This window comes from Punica granatum, chromosome 3 (genome assembly GCF_007655135.1).
Source record: "Punica granatum isolate Tunisia-2019 chromosome 3, ASM765513v2, whole genome shotgun sequence".
In the NCBI taxonomy this organism is placed as follows: Eukaryota; Viridiplantae; Streptophyta; class Magnoliopsida; order Myrtales; family Lythraceae; genus Punica; species Punica granatum.
Window position 1 is genome coordinate 28,553,809 of NC_045129.1, and position 17,647 is coordinate 28,571,455.

Below are 17,647 nucleotides of genomic sequence, written 5' to 3' on the forward strand. Positions count from 1 at the left end.
AGACCAATCGTAAATGTCTTAGCTCTCAGTGTTATCAGAACCGGACCGGATATCGAATCGGTCGAGGCATGAGTTCATGGGTTTATGGGTTCAACCGGGGGTTTGATGGGTCGGATCGCACATTTAATTAAAAATTAAATAAATAATAATATTACCAATAAAAATAATTATAATTTGTTAAATATGCAATAACTACAATATTACCAAGAAAAACAATTAAAATATGATTTAGAATAGACAATTAGGATGGTCATTGAAATAAATTATAAAGGAATGGTAAAAAGTGCATCACAAAAAGTTGATAGCTCAATGGATCAGTGGGTGAAGTAATAACTTGAATGTCTAAGGTTCAATTCCTTCTCCATTCATAGTAATTTGACAATTTTAAGGAATATAGAGAATCCAGTGCACTTTGGGTTCACAAGAGAATCAGACCGGTCAAAGCGCCGGATTCCGATCTGATTTTGATAACACTGACTCGATCAGCACAGTGGATAGAACAAGATTTGATGAGTACTAGTCAACAAATTGGAATTCATTTATCAACAGATTTTTTTCTTCCATTTGAACTCATTTCGATAATACTTTTAGTTGCTTTAATAGGTGCAATAGCTATTGCTCGGGAATGATAAATCTTTATAACCGTTAACAGGAATCAAAATTCAACCCTCTGAAGAAGGGTGCTAGTTAGTCTTGGCACCATCTAATCACATATAAAAAAAGTTCTGATTATCCATATAATATCACGAATATGATTATCCATATAATATATCACGAATATGATTTTATTTTTATATTTGGTCAATGTATAATCGAAAAGATTTTTTATTTCTCTAAAAATTAAACGAATCGATTCATAAATTAAATTCAAGATTAATTTGATATACTTAGTCATAATTATATTGAGAAACATACCTTTCATTTAATTAATTTTTTTAGCTTTGACTCTTGGAATACATTATAATGGGTTAATTATTTATCGAAGATGATTTTTTTTAATATTGTTAATTAAATTGTTATATACATGTTAAAGAATATTTTAATTTCAAACGTGCTTTTTTTTTGTCATCTAACCAAAACTTATTCTTTCTAATTTTTATTCTTAAATTGAAATTTTGTGACCAAAAATCAATGAATGAAATTTTGGCATATCCTGATCATATATTTCTATTAAAAATTATTCATAGATCATTAGATAATAATTCTATTATATTATGTATGGACTAAATTAATATTATGAGATAATTAATGTGATGTTTATTTTTTTAGAGTATTGATGGTTTAATTAATGTGATTGGTTAATAAATGTCAGCCATTTCATAAATGAAAGTCTTATATCTATATAAAATAATAAAAGTCGGAATGACGTCCCAAGATACGCCACATAAGACAAAGCATGTCTCTGATTGAGAGACCTTTCAAGTCACCACCAATAAACACGTGACACTTAACGCATTGTCATGTTGTCTCCTTAATTTTAGAAGTCGAAAAGACTTGAATCCATGAAAAATCATAAGTCATATATTTATAATTACATTTATAATAGATTGAATTTTATTACTAAGGGCTTAATGTAAAGTTGGGGAGAAACAACTTTTTTTTTTTGCTCTACCGTCTCTTACATGAACTGAAATTTGAGTATAAAAGTTCTTCATCAACTAGCTGGAATAAAAAATAAAAAGATGTGGGATTCATAAAACCGCCCACCATCTTAAAGTGAGTAGATTATATTTATATGGATTAGAGAAAGATGATTCGATATTAAGTACATACCAAAATTTTTATTCGAACAACTCATGAACTCTCAATTTTTTAGAGAAAATATAATAACATAATCATGGAGTTTAGTATATTATTCATATTTTTGTTTTTATTGGCTAAATTGTTATTTTTTTCTTTGTTGTATGAATGAAAAAAATTCTTTGAGGGACCCTTTGAATTGGAGATGATTGATATGTCTTACTGTTCTTACAGTGGGTTGAGCACTGAGATCACTTAACACCTCAATATAGTAGGTATGCATGCATAAAATGCTATGTATATGTAAAATAAACAAAAATAATTTTAATAATGGTTATAATGGGAGAATATATAACATTTTATTAATTATTGTAATATATAATTCTAGCCCATACATGAGCGGGCCTTTGCATCTAGTTAATAGCAAGGAGTATGTGAAAGATCAAGCCATGAGGAGTTGAGGATTTGATGACTGAATCAACGACGTTAATTCTCCCTCTCCGTGTAACTATTATATAATATATATGTATATATATAGCCATGGGGCCGCAATATAGTTAATTGAACTGTTTCATTCTTTTGGGATATATAACTGAAGTAATTGTTTTATTCTTTTTTTTTAAAATGACTCTGGTTAAGGAAATTGCACTAATATATGATTTCACCGAATTTTATGATCATTTGGTGACAACGACTAAGAATTGCATTTTTCACAAAGCCTTGTGTTAAACAGCTAGCCTTTTGCCTTACCGATTCATGTACCTAAGGAAAAATACGGATTCATGTACCTAAGAGTGATCCAATTGATCGATAATGTTAACAAATATATACATTATCTCCATATGAGATCTAGAATTATCCAGCACATAAATTGATGCATTTCGGTTATGCAGTGTCAAGTTTCTTGGCCGCTTGACAAAATTGATTCTTTCGACCCTTAAGAAAACGCTCCACAGTCATCCGGTCCAAATGGGCGATGATAGCCTTGAGATTGGATCGAATGTGTCCGGAATGAACATATAATATATATTCGCTGAACCTTTAGTGTCATGAATTAATTCCCTACGGAGACATAGTAATTTTTTTCGGTAACACGGGTGGGGCCGGCAGCCAAGTCGATAAACTTTAACATCCGACAATCAAGACGATAAACTTATATTCTATCACAATCATCACGAAATATTCCCTTTTCCCTTGCTTGATTAACGCGTAAAAGGCCTCTGAGTCTGAGACCTTCAGTTCCGCAGGGGTCTCTTTGCTAAAAGTGGAAATCAAATGGTACATTTCTGCAGATTTGGAACCGGCCAAAATCTCTCCATCAAATCAGATCAATATCTCTCTCCCTCTTATTAAAGTGGTCAGCTCTCTTCTGGGGAAGAAAAATCCATGACCCATGTCCACGGACAAAGGATACGGCCAGCCGTTTGCTCCCCGGTTGGTCAGTACAGCCATGGGGACAAAAGAAAAAGCTGAGGTATTGCTTTATATTTATCGGATGCCCTCCGGGGAGCATAACATACCCACATGGAGGAAGAGGGTCTCTGGGGAGAGAATGTTCACTCTTTTATATCAAATATATCATCAGTTCTCTCTGCAGGGATTGTTGGAACACACTGTGATTGCAATTTGTGATTCCCCAACTCCAATGGCTTCTCCAGGAACTGGAAGGGATCAGCAACTTCGTCCGACATGTTACAAGCAGGTGAAACCCCTAGCAACTTGTAAGTCTGCCCCGTATTTTCCCGTTATCTGCCACCTATTGAATGTTATTTCCCATCTAGAAGAGAGCCTTCCGTGTTGGGTTTATTTTCAAAGGTCTCGACCAAGAGTTTGTTCTGTGTCACTTCTGAACAGCATTCTTTTTGGGTTCTGCTTTGCTTCGTAGGGCTCAGCTCAAACCAGGAGTGTTAGTGGCTTAGCTGAACTTCCTCGAATGTATAGTAATCATCATGCTTAGCTTACCAGACAGCACAGCTCTGTCTTATTCCACAACTAAGGAAGCCATTTGAGGCTTTAGCCGTTGTGCAGACTCGGTCTGCTTATTGCATGGTGCCACAAAGTTGCATCATTCCGTGTTTTGTGTGCTCCCCTACTATGTGCTACTTGCTGATGCAAAATTTCAATTTCTAGTCAGCCAATCCCAGGGGCTTTTATCGGGAGATGCAGGAACGACCTAACCAACCGGGTACTCCTTGACATCCAAAGTGGTGAAAGTTGGACTATTGAATTGGAGAAGAACAATGGGGATGTTTGGCGAGGAGATGGTTGGATGAATTTTGTGAAATATTTCTTTGTCGCTGCTGGATACTTTAACAGTTTTAGGTGGGAAGGGAGCAAAACATTCCACATCGTTATCTTTGATCTGACTAAGTGCTAGATCAAGCATCCCCTTAGGTGTAAAGTTCAGATTGTTATGCTCACTTAACAGCTTTGAGAATGTATATAAAATCTGCTATGGTTAATTACAGATAGTCCATGTTTATTTCTTGTGCATTATGTTATTTACATGAGCAATGCCTTTCCCTGCTCTTCACTCTCCTTAGTGGAACTTCCACTTGAAGATTCTATCCAAAAACAAAAGTTCTTATCAGTAGAGGACTCAAAAAATAGATAAATTTTGTTTTGTTCATGGATGATGTATGGGTATGAATATGCTGGAAGAAATCAGCTTTGAAAAACATGACCGATCAACCTATCCAATGAGCTGCTAATAAATCATTGATTCTCCATATATGATGAAACTGCACCTCGAGTTGTAGAAAGCTATTTGATGGAATTGGATGGAATTGCCTACAAAAATTTTCTCCAGTTTATTTAAGTGTTAATAGCCTAAAAATATACATACTTTCCTTAAATTCGTACATCTACCAATTTTATTTTATTCTTTTTTTTAACTTGTAAATTCACAAAATTTCGCTCCGTTCTCACTTTTGCCAAAACGTCTATTGTTCTATTAAGTTTATTGATGTGGCCTTTAACGGTGCCGACGTAGCAAACAGAATATGAGCTGTCATTTCTTTTTGTTTTCATAAAATCACAAACTTTTAATTTATTCCCAAATCTACCATTTTTTTAATATTTTTTTCACATAATAATAAACTTTTTGCTCCTATAATTATTTCAAAAATATTGATCCCTTTCTATGATGTGATATTTACTTCTAAGTGCATTTTACAACTAGTTTTACTTGAAATAAAAAAAATGATTTATGTTGGTTTTTTCGACATTCAGTGCTCGAATTATTGGAAAATTTAAATGGTTTCGTATTTTGTGATAATGTCATCATTGGATACAGTAAGTCATGCTCGGATTTGGGTCGTAACATTTAGCCAGGTAATTTTTTTTTAAGATCTATTTAGCCATGCAATTAAAAGTACATCTAGAGTTGGCTTTCAACAAGTACTCCATGAAAGATTATTTACTATCTAGTTCAGGAAACTTCTATTCTATAACATCGTACTGTAGCTAATAGTCCTCAATTGCTGGTTGGAGCCTTGCCTTTCTTACTAGCAGTAAGTCAATCTAATCCAACGGTGGGAAATAACTCTAGTAATCTAGCTGCGGGTATTTTCTTAATTTCTACTTCTCATGTAATTAAAAAAGAAATTCAAGTAAATTGGAAGTTTGCTTTGGTTATTAAGGGACACATCAATCTTATCTAACGGTTGGAAGTAGCGTCGGTTAACTGACCGGTTGGCTTGTCGAATTCCCTTTTTATTTTCTAAAGTATGAGAATGGCCTAGAATAGGATATAGTGCATAAATCCCTTATAATTTCATTACGCTAAAACGAAGTACAATAATGCATCACATAATTAAATAAAAATCATACCGATTTATTTGAATTTTCTCTTTTTATTTATGTGGGAAATAGGAGCTAGGAAAATTTTTATTAATAGTTGGGATACTAGAGTGACTTCCCACTGGTGGATTAGATGGACCTGCACTCTACTAAGTAAGGCCGGCTCCATCCTACTTGATTTTTTTTTTGTTTGCTTAGGAAGCAGGATTTCGAAAAAACAAATTTATCAGTGGCTAGGGCCTACTGCCCATCATTGCATTATTTTGACATGCCCCCTACTAAGCAATGCAAACTCCATCCAGCAATTAAGGACTATCATGTATGGTACCATACAAAATCTATTTAAAAGTTCAAATGATTCGAGTATTGAATATTATCCTATTTAAAAAGTTCAGCAATGATTCCATTTGGCTTTATCATAATATTCTAGCAATTATCCTATCGAGTTTAATAATAATAATAATAACAGTAATAATAATAACAATAATAACAACAACAACAGCATCAATAATAATAATAATAATAATAATAGTAATTCCCCTAGCAATTATTCCATTTGGCTTAATAATAAAATATGTCCATCCGCAAGTGCAAACATATCATGAATTTCAGCATCAGACCTGAAAATTACTCGTTTTCCTTACCCTTGCGTCTAAAATTCTTTGCCATTTTATTGTCCATCGGCAAGTGCAAACATATCATGAATTTCTGTATCACACCTGAAATTTACTCGTTTTCCTTACCCTTGCGTCTAAAATTCTTTGCCATTTTATTGAGTGTCAGTTATAATGATTATGCAGTGGTTTTCTGCACGCTTCCTCGGCAACTTAGAGAATAAACTCCGTAAGATGAAACTTGAGCACTTGGGTAGAAACATAGCGCATGAATCTGTTTATCTACTTGAACAGAAATCAGGCGGTCCTTGGTGCAGGCTGGTCCAAGTTATTGAAGGACAAAACGATCTACAAGTAAAGGGGACATGTGCGTGTTGGAGCTTACAGAGACGAACATGCTTAATGTAGTTACATTTAAATGTGCAAGTTCGATTTTCTTGCCTTAGTGGTGACCTCTCGGAGATACTCAATATTTCCGTGTGGCTCCAATAGGATGATGGCTTAAACAAAGAGTTTACATATGGTTTGTTGTGTTTTCAACAATCATGATTGCGTCTGGGGTTAATGTGGCTTAAACAGATAGTCTACTCCACTGTAGCTCCGCTCCTCGATAATTCGATTAGCAGTACAATGTGATGCAGTTACAAATAATCATCACGAATGAAATTTCCAAAGAAGTCGTCAAATGTTTTACAAGCTTAATTTTTGAGGTGTTGTAGTTTATTGAGTCCTAACGGTAGAAGGCATGAGCAAGTGTTCAATCAGTCCAAAATAATGAGGGATGAATCTGAAACATGCTGTCCCTCACTATGTTGAAGGACCTAGAGACATCTATTCGGGCTGTGATTGTTTTGCTTCAATCCAGCGTCAATATTCTACTCCTTGATGTAACACCCATATCTCTTCACTCCGCATTCATTCTGGAAAAATTAGCGAGTTTGAACACTCTTGTGGTAAATTTGCAGCTACTCAGAGAGCTCATATGCGCTATTTTCAGTCGGAAGAGTAATATATATGTTATCTTGTACATGTAATGTTTCTGGTCTCTGGTTTGCACCCCGGTTTGCTCCCCGGATCTTTCAATGTCCAATGCAATGCTTAATGCTGGTTACATCCTTTTCCAAGCAACGCACTGGGCTAGGTGGGACTGTTATAACACATACCATATGAAGATTAGTATGGTTATTGTGAGAACTGGGAATTATGAAGGAATGAGATAAAAACCAACTGAACGTTATGATTAATCATGATTCGCACTTGATTGATGCATGGTACAAAACATAGATGGAGAGGTACGTATTTGGCCTTAGTGGGCTTCATTCTCGTCGTCGTCGCTTGTATGAACTTTCATCTTTTGGAGTTTACTGTCAAGTAGGATGAAGAGGGAGGAGGGTATACTAAGCACCATTATTTACTGGTACTTCTGATTTCGAGTTGGGTTGGGGGGGGGTGGTCGGGTACTTAAAGTACTTCGAGATAAAACAGCTGCCCAACTTCCTCCTCGCGTCCCCGATCATACCACTCGCACTAATTTCTTGATTGTCGATTATGCAAGATCGAGGCCTACACAAAATTAAATTAACTTATGAACTTAGAATAAATAAACCAGAAGGTACAAAAAAAAAAGAAAGAATTCTGAGAAATATGTAATTCCACATTAAACAAAATTTGGATTTTCTTTGAATTGTGGAAAAAATATATATATATATATATTTTATATATTAATCTAAGATCCAAGAAACAAGTGTTCACAAGTAGAATATATTCACAATCAGTTTTCTTTTACTTTAAAATATTACATTGCTTACATATATATATATATATATATTAAGAAACATGACTCTCAAAATATAATATGATAAATTATATTTAGAGTTTTTCTCAAAGTCAATCGATTAATCAGTTAATAGTTATCATACTTAAATTCTGAGTGGCGCAATGTGGGAACTCCATTTTGATAATTCTCGCTTCTTTAAATTCTTTGAGCTTTTTTTGTTTTGATTCAAGCAATCATGAATAAAATGAAGTTTTCTTAAAAGTAAAAAAGTTTTCTTGATAAATTTAAGTTTGATAAATATTGATGATATTACAATTCAGTTGATGCCCTTACACACCGGCACAACACACGGGATTGTACATAGTTTGCAATTCATTCTCTTATTTAATGTCCATTATTTATTTATATAATCGTAAATACATTATTTAGACTCATTACAAATATTAAGTTTAAATATAAAAAAATTGATATTGTACATTTTCTTTCTCTCTTTTTTTTCCGGTTGAGCAAGACGGAGCGGAAGATATTGTGCATTTTCTTCAATATCGTTTTCTGATATCTTTACTTTAAAATGGAAATATTGTGTTTCGTCTAAGTATTGCATATATATTTACCATTAATATAATGCACTGATATATTATAATATATTCATAAAGACATATTAACCTTGCTTAGCATATTATTATATTATTACAGTTTTATTTTTCAGCAAAAAAACATACAGTCTTATTGACATGATCATGAACTCATATGATTTGTGGCTTGTATTTCTTTTTAGGTAAAAGGACACTTTACTCACTTTTGATTTCAATATTACTTTGCTCACTAAAGTTTTCTTTGCGTCAATTAAGATTCTAAGAATGAACCACTTTGTAACCGGAAAAAAAAAAAGAATGAACCACTTTGACTCCTAAAATTTGAGTTCAAAGTCACTTTGCCCTCTATAATTTCTTTTATGTCAATTTAAACACACAAAATAAAAATGAATAACTTTTTTTCAATTATAAGGGAGGCTTATGAGCCTAGCGTAAAAGGCGAATCACTTTGACTCATATTAATAATTATGTTTACTCAAATTGAAAATTAAATATATAGCTTGAATCATTTATATGTGTGTATGGAAACATAGAAGCCGGAGCTGGATTTGGAGCCGTCCACATAAACTGTGTTTTTCTATGGACTAGCATGCGCACCTGCACTGCGTTGCGGCTCGGATGGGATTTTCCTTTCTCTTTGTAATGAACTATAAAAAATGAAAGTATTCTAATTAATAAACAATTGCTCTTAAATGTTTCTTGTCATTCTTTTAAGGAAAATGTTGAACTTCATATACATCTATACTATATTTAATATAATTTGTTACTTAATTTGACGTTTTGACTATTACTTGGCATTAGTTTTATTATAATACTTATTGTTGAAACCAATTAAAATTAAGCATATTTTTCAAGTGTATGCCTGATATTCGGAAGTCCACCACCCGACTACTCCAGTTCGAGTCGAGTTTGCCCATGAGGGTAAAACTCTCCCAATTAAAGTTAGCACTTTTTAAGTATCAATTTTTAGTTACATTGCACTTTTATAATGTCAATTATCATTCTGTTAAGTAAAAAGAAAAATAAAAACGATCACAATATATGAAAATTGTCAATAATGACTAACATCAAAGTTAATTTTCATCGTTGGGTCTTCTATTTAAAAATTATAGATATTTTATTTTAAATAACAATTAAGAAATACTTTAACTCTCTAATAGCGCCAAATTTATCTACAAAATTTATAAAAACAAAAGTTTCGGATGGTATCATTTTGAGAAAAAATGCACGTGAATATTAAAATGATTCTCTACTTAGTTACCGAAAAAATGATACTCTACTCTACTTTTGTAGATTGTGGCCTATTATAGTTAATTGTAGATATGAATAAGACATGTTAATTTTAAAATTCTTTTGCAGGATACAAGATACAAAAGAAATAAATAAAAAATAGGACAAAAATGAAAAATAATCAAAGTTTATAGGTAAATTTAAGAAATAAAGAAAGAAAAGGTTAGAAATTGAAAAGAAAAAATTGGGACACATGTCTTCTTGCTGTTTTCATGGATGAGGTTTAGTTTATTTTTGGTTAGATAGTTAGAAATGGAAAAAGAGAAAAGTGGGACACATTGTTCTCTGACTGTTTCCATGGACGAGCTGTAGTTTATTTTATGAGATGAGATTATATGAAGTTACGATATGATTATGTTATGATGATGATGTCCACATATCTTCCTATAAACTAAATCTCTTGTACATGAAGCCATGCTGTTTGGCGTTGGGAAAGAGCAAATTGTTTGTCATCTTACAAATTATTTGCATTTATTTACTATACAAGAGCTTCCGTCTCCAGTCTTCACTCCACCAAGAACAAATCCACGTTGACTTAAGTTTCATAACCAGAAGAATGGGGGGATCGCCGGAAGGAGGAGCTGAGGACGATCTCGAATCGGCTTTGCTGAATGCAGAGGAGACTGGGAGACTGAACTCACCCACCTCCTCCGCCGTATCATCGTCATCACCAATAAGTACTCGGGATCAGAGAAGAAGAAAGGAAGAGATAACTGATGAAGCAAAGAAGCAGCTGGGGCTTGCTGGGCCTTTGGTAGGAGTGAGCTTGCTGCAGTATTGTCTGCAGGTTATCTCCCTCATGTACGTCGGCCACCTCGGTGAGCTCCCTCTTTCCGGGGCTTCGATGGCCACCTCCTTTGCCTCCGTCACCGGCTTCAGTGTCCTGGTGAGTGATGGAATCATCCGTTTTGATGTGATTCTCTCATTTTTTCTACGTTCTACAAGCTGTGGTTAAAATATATAAATCCAGATCCGCCTTGTGAAATGTGACCTGTACAATCCTTATCCATTACTTAACAACATCCATGCTAATTAATCACATGAGGGCAAGCTGTTGGGAGCACTGTAAAACCAGTAATGGCAGAAAGAAACAGCGAGCAGAGTGATATGGAAGAACAAATCTGAGCTAGTCCATATTACAATGACTATAAATCGGTTTTTATATTTTCTTAAACATAATAAATGACAGACATAGATTTGAAAATTCTTTATCGGCCTATGCTAACACAATTAGGACGTGGTTTGGCATGAAGCAATCCATTAATCCTACGACTAAATTAACTGAACCACCCATTGCCCTGCTTTATATTGTAACACTTTTTAGAACACAATCATTTCTTTGTGTGAGCTTTTCCTTACTCTATTTTCTCAGAAAGAAATGCTGTCTTTGTTTTCTGTATATAGCTTGGAATGGGTAGTGCATTGGAGACTCTTTGTGGGCAAGCCTTTGGGGCCAAACAGTACCACATGCTCGGAATCCACACGCAGAGGGCGATGCTCGTCCTTTTCCTCCTCAGCATTCCGCTCTCCCTCCTCTGCCTCTCGACTCGCCAGATTCTCGTCTCCCTTGGCCAAGACCCAGAAATATCAGCAGAGGCAGGGACCTTTAACCATTGGATGGTCCCCAGCCTGTTCGCCTATAGCCTCCTTCAGTGTCTCGATAGGTTCCTCATGGCTCAAAATGATGTGCTGCCAATGATGGTCAGCTCTGCTGTCACAGCCTGCCTGCACGTGCTCGTGTGCTGGGTCCTAGTGTTCCAGTGCGGACTCGGTAGCAGTGGGGCCGCCCTTGCCAACTCTGCATCATATTGGGTCAATGTGGGCCTGCTGACGGGCTATGTGAAGTTCTCCCCAGCTTGCTCGAAGACGTGGACCGGGTTCTCGAGGGAGGCCTTGCAAGACATTCTTAGCTTCATCAAGCTTGCCGTTCCTTCTGCTATTATGATTTGGTAGGTGTTACTATGTTGTATAAACAATAATGACAACAATTCCAATTGATGTGTTAGTCATAAGTACATTAGATTGAAAGTTTTTTGTGGGCATAAATGTAATTGCAGCTTCGAGTATTGGTCCTTTGAGATGGTAGTTCTGCTTTCGGGTCTCCTCCCAAATCCGAAACTTCAGACATCGGTGTTATCGATAAGGTGCATATGATTCCTCCCTATGTATGATCATAATTGCTGATTTATATCATTAGGGGCGAATAAAAAAACCTTTATTGAAATCATAATCTTGAGGTTCATCTGTTTGCAGTCTCAATACTTGCTGGATGGTTTACATGATCTCTGTTGGCCTCGGAGGTGCTATCAGGTTTCAAACGAAAACCACACTTATCGTATCAAGAATTTATTCTGTACTTTCCAGAAGAATCAACAATGCAATAGAAACCATACGGCCTTCTCTTTTGCCCCTTTTCTGTTTAATTTGCAAGAATTATGAAAGACTGATGAAATATTAATCAATCTGATATGATCCTTTCAATAATGCTTTTCTTTATACTGTCTTCCAACAGCACACGAGTTTCAAATGAATTGGGAGCAGGGAGAGCCAAAGGAGCACGCTTGGCATTACTAGTAATGGTCTCCATTGCACTCACAGAAGGTGTGATAGTCGGAGTTACTACTATCTTGGTTCGCCATGTTTGGGGAAGATTATACAGCAGCGAAGGAGAAGTGATAAAATATGTTGCCAAAATGATGCCACTGCTTGCTCTTTCGGTCTTCCTGGACGGGTTCCAGTGCGTCCTCTCAGGTCCTAAATTTACTCTAAGCTTGTTCTCTGCGTTGCATAATTCCGACAAACACCTACCACAAAATTGCCACTTAGGAAGATGAATCAACTGTCTGTATCAAGCATGCTCTACCACTCCTTTGTCAAGTCTGGAGCTTGATATGTTAAGATCGAACTTAAAAGTTATTACAAAGACTGAATAAATAAACAGAAATTGAAGTTACAGGACAACTCTGGTAAGAAGGTCAGGTCGACTGGACCTGGATAATACAAGCATGCCCTCCTTTTACGGGACGAAGCACACCAGATAAATGAGTGGTCTGAATATTTTACAGGGGCTGCTAGGGGATGTGGCTGGCAAAACCTCTGTGCATTTATTAACCTTGGTGCTTATTACATCGTGGCTATTCCATCTGCTGTGATTTTCGCATTCGTGTTACATATAGGAGGCATGGTGAGAATCTCGCTGTCCTTCTCTCACATCTGTAAATTTTCTGGTCATATGGCATTTGAACATAAAGTTATCAGTCACTGGGTCGTATATCATGATCGGATGTTGTTTAACAGGGTCTATGGATGGGGATAATATGTGGACTTGCTGTACAAGTAGTGGCACTCGTGACAGTAAACTTCTGCACGGATTGGGACGTAGAGGCAAGTATTATCATTATCTGCTGTTATTTAGTACTACAGTTTCCATGATCTGCCATTGTTTCTTCTTTCTATCAGGCAAGGAAAGCAATAGACAGCGTCCAACAGAATAGCAGCAGTCACAGTTAATGTCGGATTCGGATTTATTATGGGGGGATTCGCTGACTTACAAGATGGGAGCCCTTCGAGCTGAAAGCAATTGAGATCATCTATACCCGCTGTATCATGTGAGACGTATAACGTTCAACAATTATGGCTGCATTTCAGCTGGTCTATTTAGATGAAAGTAAACCAGTTTTTAAGCGAATTGCCTAAATAGATAGATATGATTCGTGATCTTTTCATTTAGTCCTTCAGCCATGCGTCACCTGACCTGACATTGCCTATGGGGTGCATATTGTCAGTCAGTTCATGGCAGCCTTGCAATCATCACATTATGCAGCTGTTTTTCATATCCGTCGTTATGTGAAGGGCACATTATTTCATGGTTTGCGATTTTCTTTTGACTCCTCCCTCCAGTTGCACGCCTTCACTGAGACTGATTGGGCTGGTGACCCTACACATTAAACTGAAGCCACAACACTTCAATGTGACAATCAAAGTTCGCTGCAGATTACTCTTAATGATGTCTTTCACGAGTGGACCAAGCATATTGAAACCGACTGTTACTTCATCCGTCAGCATATTCTCAGTGGTTTGGTTTGTCTTCATTACATCTTTTCGCAGGAACAACCCGTTGATATCTTTTCAAAGACTCATCCAAGGGCGAAGCCAAGAAATTGTCTCAGAGGACAAAATATAAAACGAAAATAGACGTATATATCTCTGGGGGAAAATACTTTAACGAAGGCATAGTTTATAATATATGAACGGGATTATATATATGCCTTTGTTAAAGTATTTATATAGACAGTGCCAACACATTGGCTCCGCCCCTGGACTCATCCTCCTAGGCGTTTTCGGAGTTTAACTGACAAACTTCATATGGTGTCTCTGCACCCTCCTGAGTTTGAAGGGGAATGGTTGTGTACTGTACGTGTATATCAATGTAGGTTCTTTTACGAGATTCATAACGTACAATTTACGTAGATTACCATATTCTCAGTATGTCCCCCCTGGGTTGATGACGTCATCGAATGCAGAATTCTTCTCTCGTCTATCACTTTTGATGAATTAATTGATAACTGGAAAATTCCAAAGATTGAATTAGATCATATATATACCAGCAATTAATGTACTGATTTTCTTATCTATGTATAACTAAAACTTACTTAAATGCATAATAAATACTTTAATGAAAATTTTAAAAATATGAAAAAAATTAAAAATAAAGATAATAATTAATTTTTTTTTCATGAATAAAATTAACGTATCTGAATCTCCCACTCACTATATATAATAATTAAAAGAAAACTAAAAGGATATGGAAAAATAATTAAAAATAAAGAATAATAATTAAAAATATTTAATAAATGCAATTAAATATACCTAAATCTCTTACTAAATACAATTAAGAGAACATTTTTGTTGTAATTTCTTAATTATATATAAGAGATAAATGCATATAAACAATTAACTTAACGTGACATTACAAATTGAGCCTAACTTACAAAAATTGATATAAAATTTTGATATTCTTATGAAAATTAATGAAGCGTATGTATAATTTATCATAAAAACTAAACATGTGTATGTACGAGGATATTGAAAAATAAAATTTAAAGTGATAAAAATAGGAATCATGAACCATAGAAATGATTACCTTTAATAAATTCTAAAATAGTAAGAAATATATAAGAAGTATGTATAAAAAAATGAGGGTTTTTACCCCATATATCCCATGGTTTAACCGTTCTTTCAAATCTATCATATGCTTTAAAAATTGTCCAATATATCCCATGATTTACATTTTTCTTCAAATCTATCATGGCATTATATTTTCAGTTCATGAAACGTTAGCAGGCTCCAAATCCATTCCACGGTTTTAATTTTTTTTCTCAAATCTATCACATGATTTTAAATTTTTTTCAAATCTATTTCATAGTTTAAATTTTTTTCTCGAATCTATCCCAGATAAAAGGGTCCCAGTGGCAAGACCGTTAAGCATTGATGGAGATGTAACGGCATGATAAATTTGGAGAAAATGTAAACCATGGGATATATTGGATAATTTTTAAAGCATATGATAGATTTGAAAAAACAATTCAACCACGAGATATATGGCGTAATTTCCCCTAAAAATATATATATAATGTCTCATTATATAGAACAATAACAATCCTTACCCACAAAGGAAGATTATATAAATTGAAAAAATAATATTATATAAAATAATAACAATCTTTATCCAGAAAGAAGATTTCATAAATTTGAAAATAATATAAAAATAATAAAAATATATAAGATAATATAATTATATATGATTCAAACTAAAATTGTGAAAGAAATTAAATAAATTTACAAGACATAATAAGAATGTTGATTATGAAATTATAATTGAACTATTCAAAAGTATTTATGCAACTCATTTGAAAATTGATTGTTGAGGACTTTTATTTTCAATAATAATAATAATAATAATAGGTAAATTAATATATTAAACTGTGATAATTACTATTCGTACAAAATATAAATATATGAATACAAACTCGTGCAATGCACGGGATTGAACCCTAGTTTACACTGTATTATAGGCTTGTTGGTTAGTCTTAAACGAAGTTCTGACTAAAACTTCAACAAGGGCTTGTTCTTCTTATCAAGTAGAAAAGGGCCCGTAAACATTCACATTGTGACCTTGGTTTCTTTTCGAGAAAATATTCAATAAGTAATATACAGTCAAATAATTATATAAAACTTCACCAATAAGTGACGCGTGTAAAGTAAGAAAGAGAAGTTTTTTGGGCTTGTTTACTTTTCATCCCCCGAAAGAAAAAAAAAAAAAGGAAAAAGAAAGAAAGAAAGAAAGAAAGAAAGAAAGAAAAGGACTTTGCCATCTCTGGAGACTCAGTCTTCGGTAATGGTGGCTGGACCCGAGCCTCCACGACCCCATTGGCCTTGAGTTGATACGATTTGATGATGTTTAGCTGCGATTTTGATTGATTGGGGGTAGTTAGTGTTATGTTGGTACTTTCTTATTCAGCAAGTTGTTGGGCCGGTTTCTCTCCTATATGGAGAATGGTGAGTGCGGGTGTTGGAAGTAATCCCACATGGAAAAGTTGAGAGGAAATCCATAGGTTTATAAGAGATAATGGTCTAACAACCCATTGGCTTAAGCTTTTGGGTTACGGATGGGCCCGAGTCCAAAGTAGACCTGTGGATTTTTTCTAACAAGTGGTATCAGAGCCCAAGGTAACGATTCTGGGGAAGTGCACACGCTATACGTGGAAACCCACACCACGCCAAGGCTCGAGTGTGGAACTCGTGGCTAGTGATGGGCCTAACAATTGGTATCCGAGTCCGGAAGTGAAAGCCCGGCTCGAAGTCCTCCATATAGTCGAGAAGGGGGGGAATTGTTGGGCCGGTTTCTCTCCTTTATAAGAGATAATGGTCTAGCAACCCATTGGCTTAAGCTTTTGGGTTACGAATGGGTCCGAGTCCAAAGTAGACCTGTAGATTTTATCTAACACAAGTGAAATGCCTCAAGGGATGCATGAGTCCCAACTTTCTAATCGCGGTATTGGTTAAGTCGTGTAAATGGGACTGAGAAAAGTTTAAGGAAAGGATTGACTATGGACTGGTTTGGTTGAGTTCGGGATGAATTTTATGATACGCTGTCTTTACTTGCTTTTGATATTTATAATGGTCTAATAAATTGATCTCTGTTATAGACAAGATAGACATTGGCTATTATTTACATGGAGGATAACAGAGGAGAAGAGGAACATATTCAAATCAATAGTACAGGTATAAAAATTTATTCTTTCTAAATTATGAATTGCTTACTAAATAATGCTTCTTATGTGGTTAATTAGTTTCAACAATTCTGAAAACTGCAGAGGATCCACAAGATGGAGGTCTACGTGTGATAGATAAAGATTTTCAGCTTTGAGTTGGTATGGTATTTTCTGATGAAAAAGATGCTTACAGTTCGTATAATGCATATGCGTTTAACAGAGGATTTGGAATTCGGAAGGGGCATAAATATTAGTCGAGAGAAGGAACTAAGAAGGTGTACATTTCTCTGTTGTTGTGAGGGTTCTAACGAGGTTTCTCCACATGAAGAAAGGAAAGTTGTGAGAACGATAAAAGGAGGTGTTTGGGAAGTGATTGAATTTGATGATATACATAATCATGCTCTTATTCACGAGAGTCAGAGACATTTCATGAGATCATCTCGGAAGATTACAGAGACCAAGGGGAGCATCAAAGTATAGTAGATTATGGTATTGGACCAACAAAGGCCTACTCGGATATGATGAAAGGGGCAGGGGTTATGGGAAGTGTTGGAT

The 17,647-nt window shown here is 35.1% G+C and overlaps 2 protein-coding genes across 9 annotated transcripts; both read left to right on the plus strand.

The window, feature by feature from the left end:
* Positions 1-2,935: 2,935 nt before the first annotated feature.
* On the plus strand, positions 2,936-4,278 carry LOC116199284. Of its 8 annotated transcripts, none has more exons than XM_031529590.1 (3): positions 2,936-3,214; positions 3,338-3,461; positions 3,626-4,278. In XM_031529590.1, exons 1-3 carry the CDS (start codon positions 3,134-3,136, stop codon positions 3,649-3,651), a joined length of 231 nt encoding a protein of 76 aa, XP_031385450.1. In that variant the 5' UTR covers positions 2,936-3,133; the 3' UTR covers positions 3,652-4,278. The 8 variants fall into 8 exon arrangements, with proteins under 8 accessions (XP_031385450.1, XP_031385448.1, XP_031385447.1 ...); XM_031529588.1 differs by having other exon boundaries at positions 3,871-4,278; XM_031529587.1 differs by having other exon boundaries at positions 3,338-3,442.
* A 5,872-nt stretch (positions 4,279-10,150) lies between these two features.
* Positions 10,151-13,705, plus strand: LOC116198853 (protein DETOXIFICATION 16-like). Its single transcript, XM_031529104.1, has 8 exons — positions 10,151-10,704; positions 11,223-11,767; positions 11,876-11,962; positions 12,072-12,128; positions 12,331-12,569; positions 12,884-13,002; positions 13,116-13,202; positions 13,278-13,705. The coding sequence occupies exons 1-8, from the start codon at positions 10,225-10,227 to the stop codon at positions 13,326-13,328; spliced, it is 1,665 nt and encodes a 554-aa protein (XP_031384964.1). The 5' UTR covers positions 10,151-10,224; the 3' UTR covers positions 13,329-13,705.
* The last annotated feature ends 3,942 nt before the right edge of the window (positions 13,706-17,647 follow it).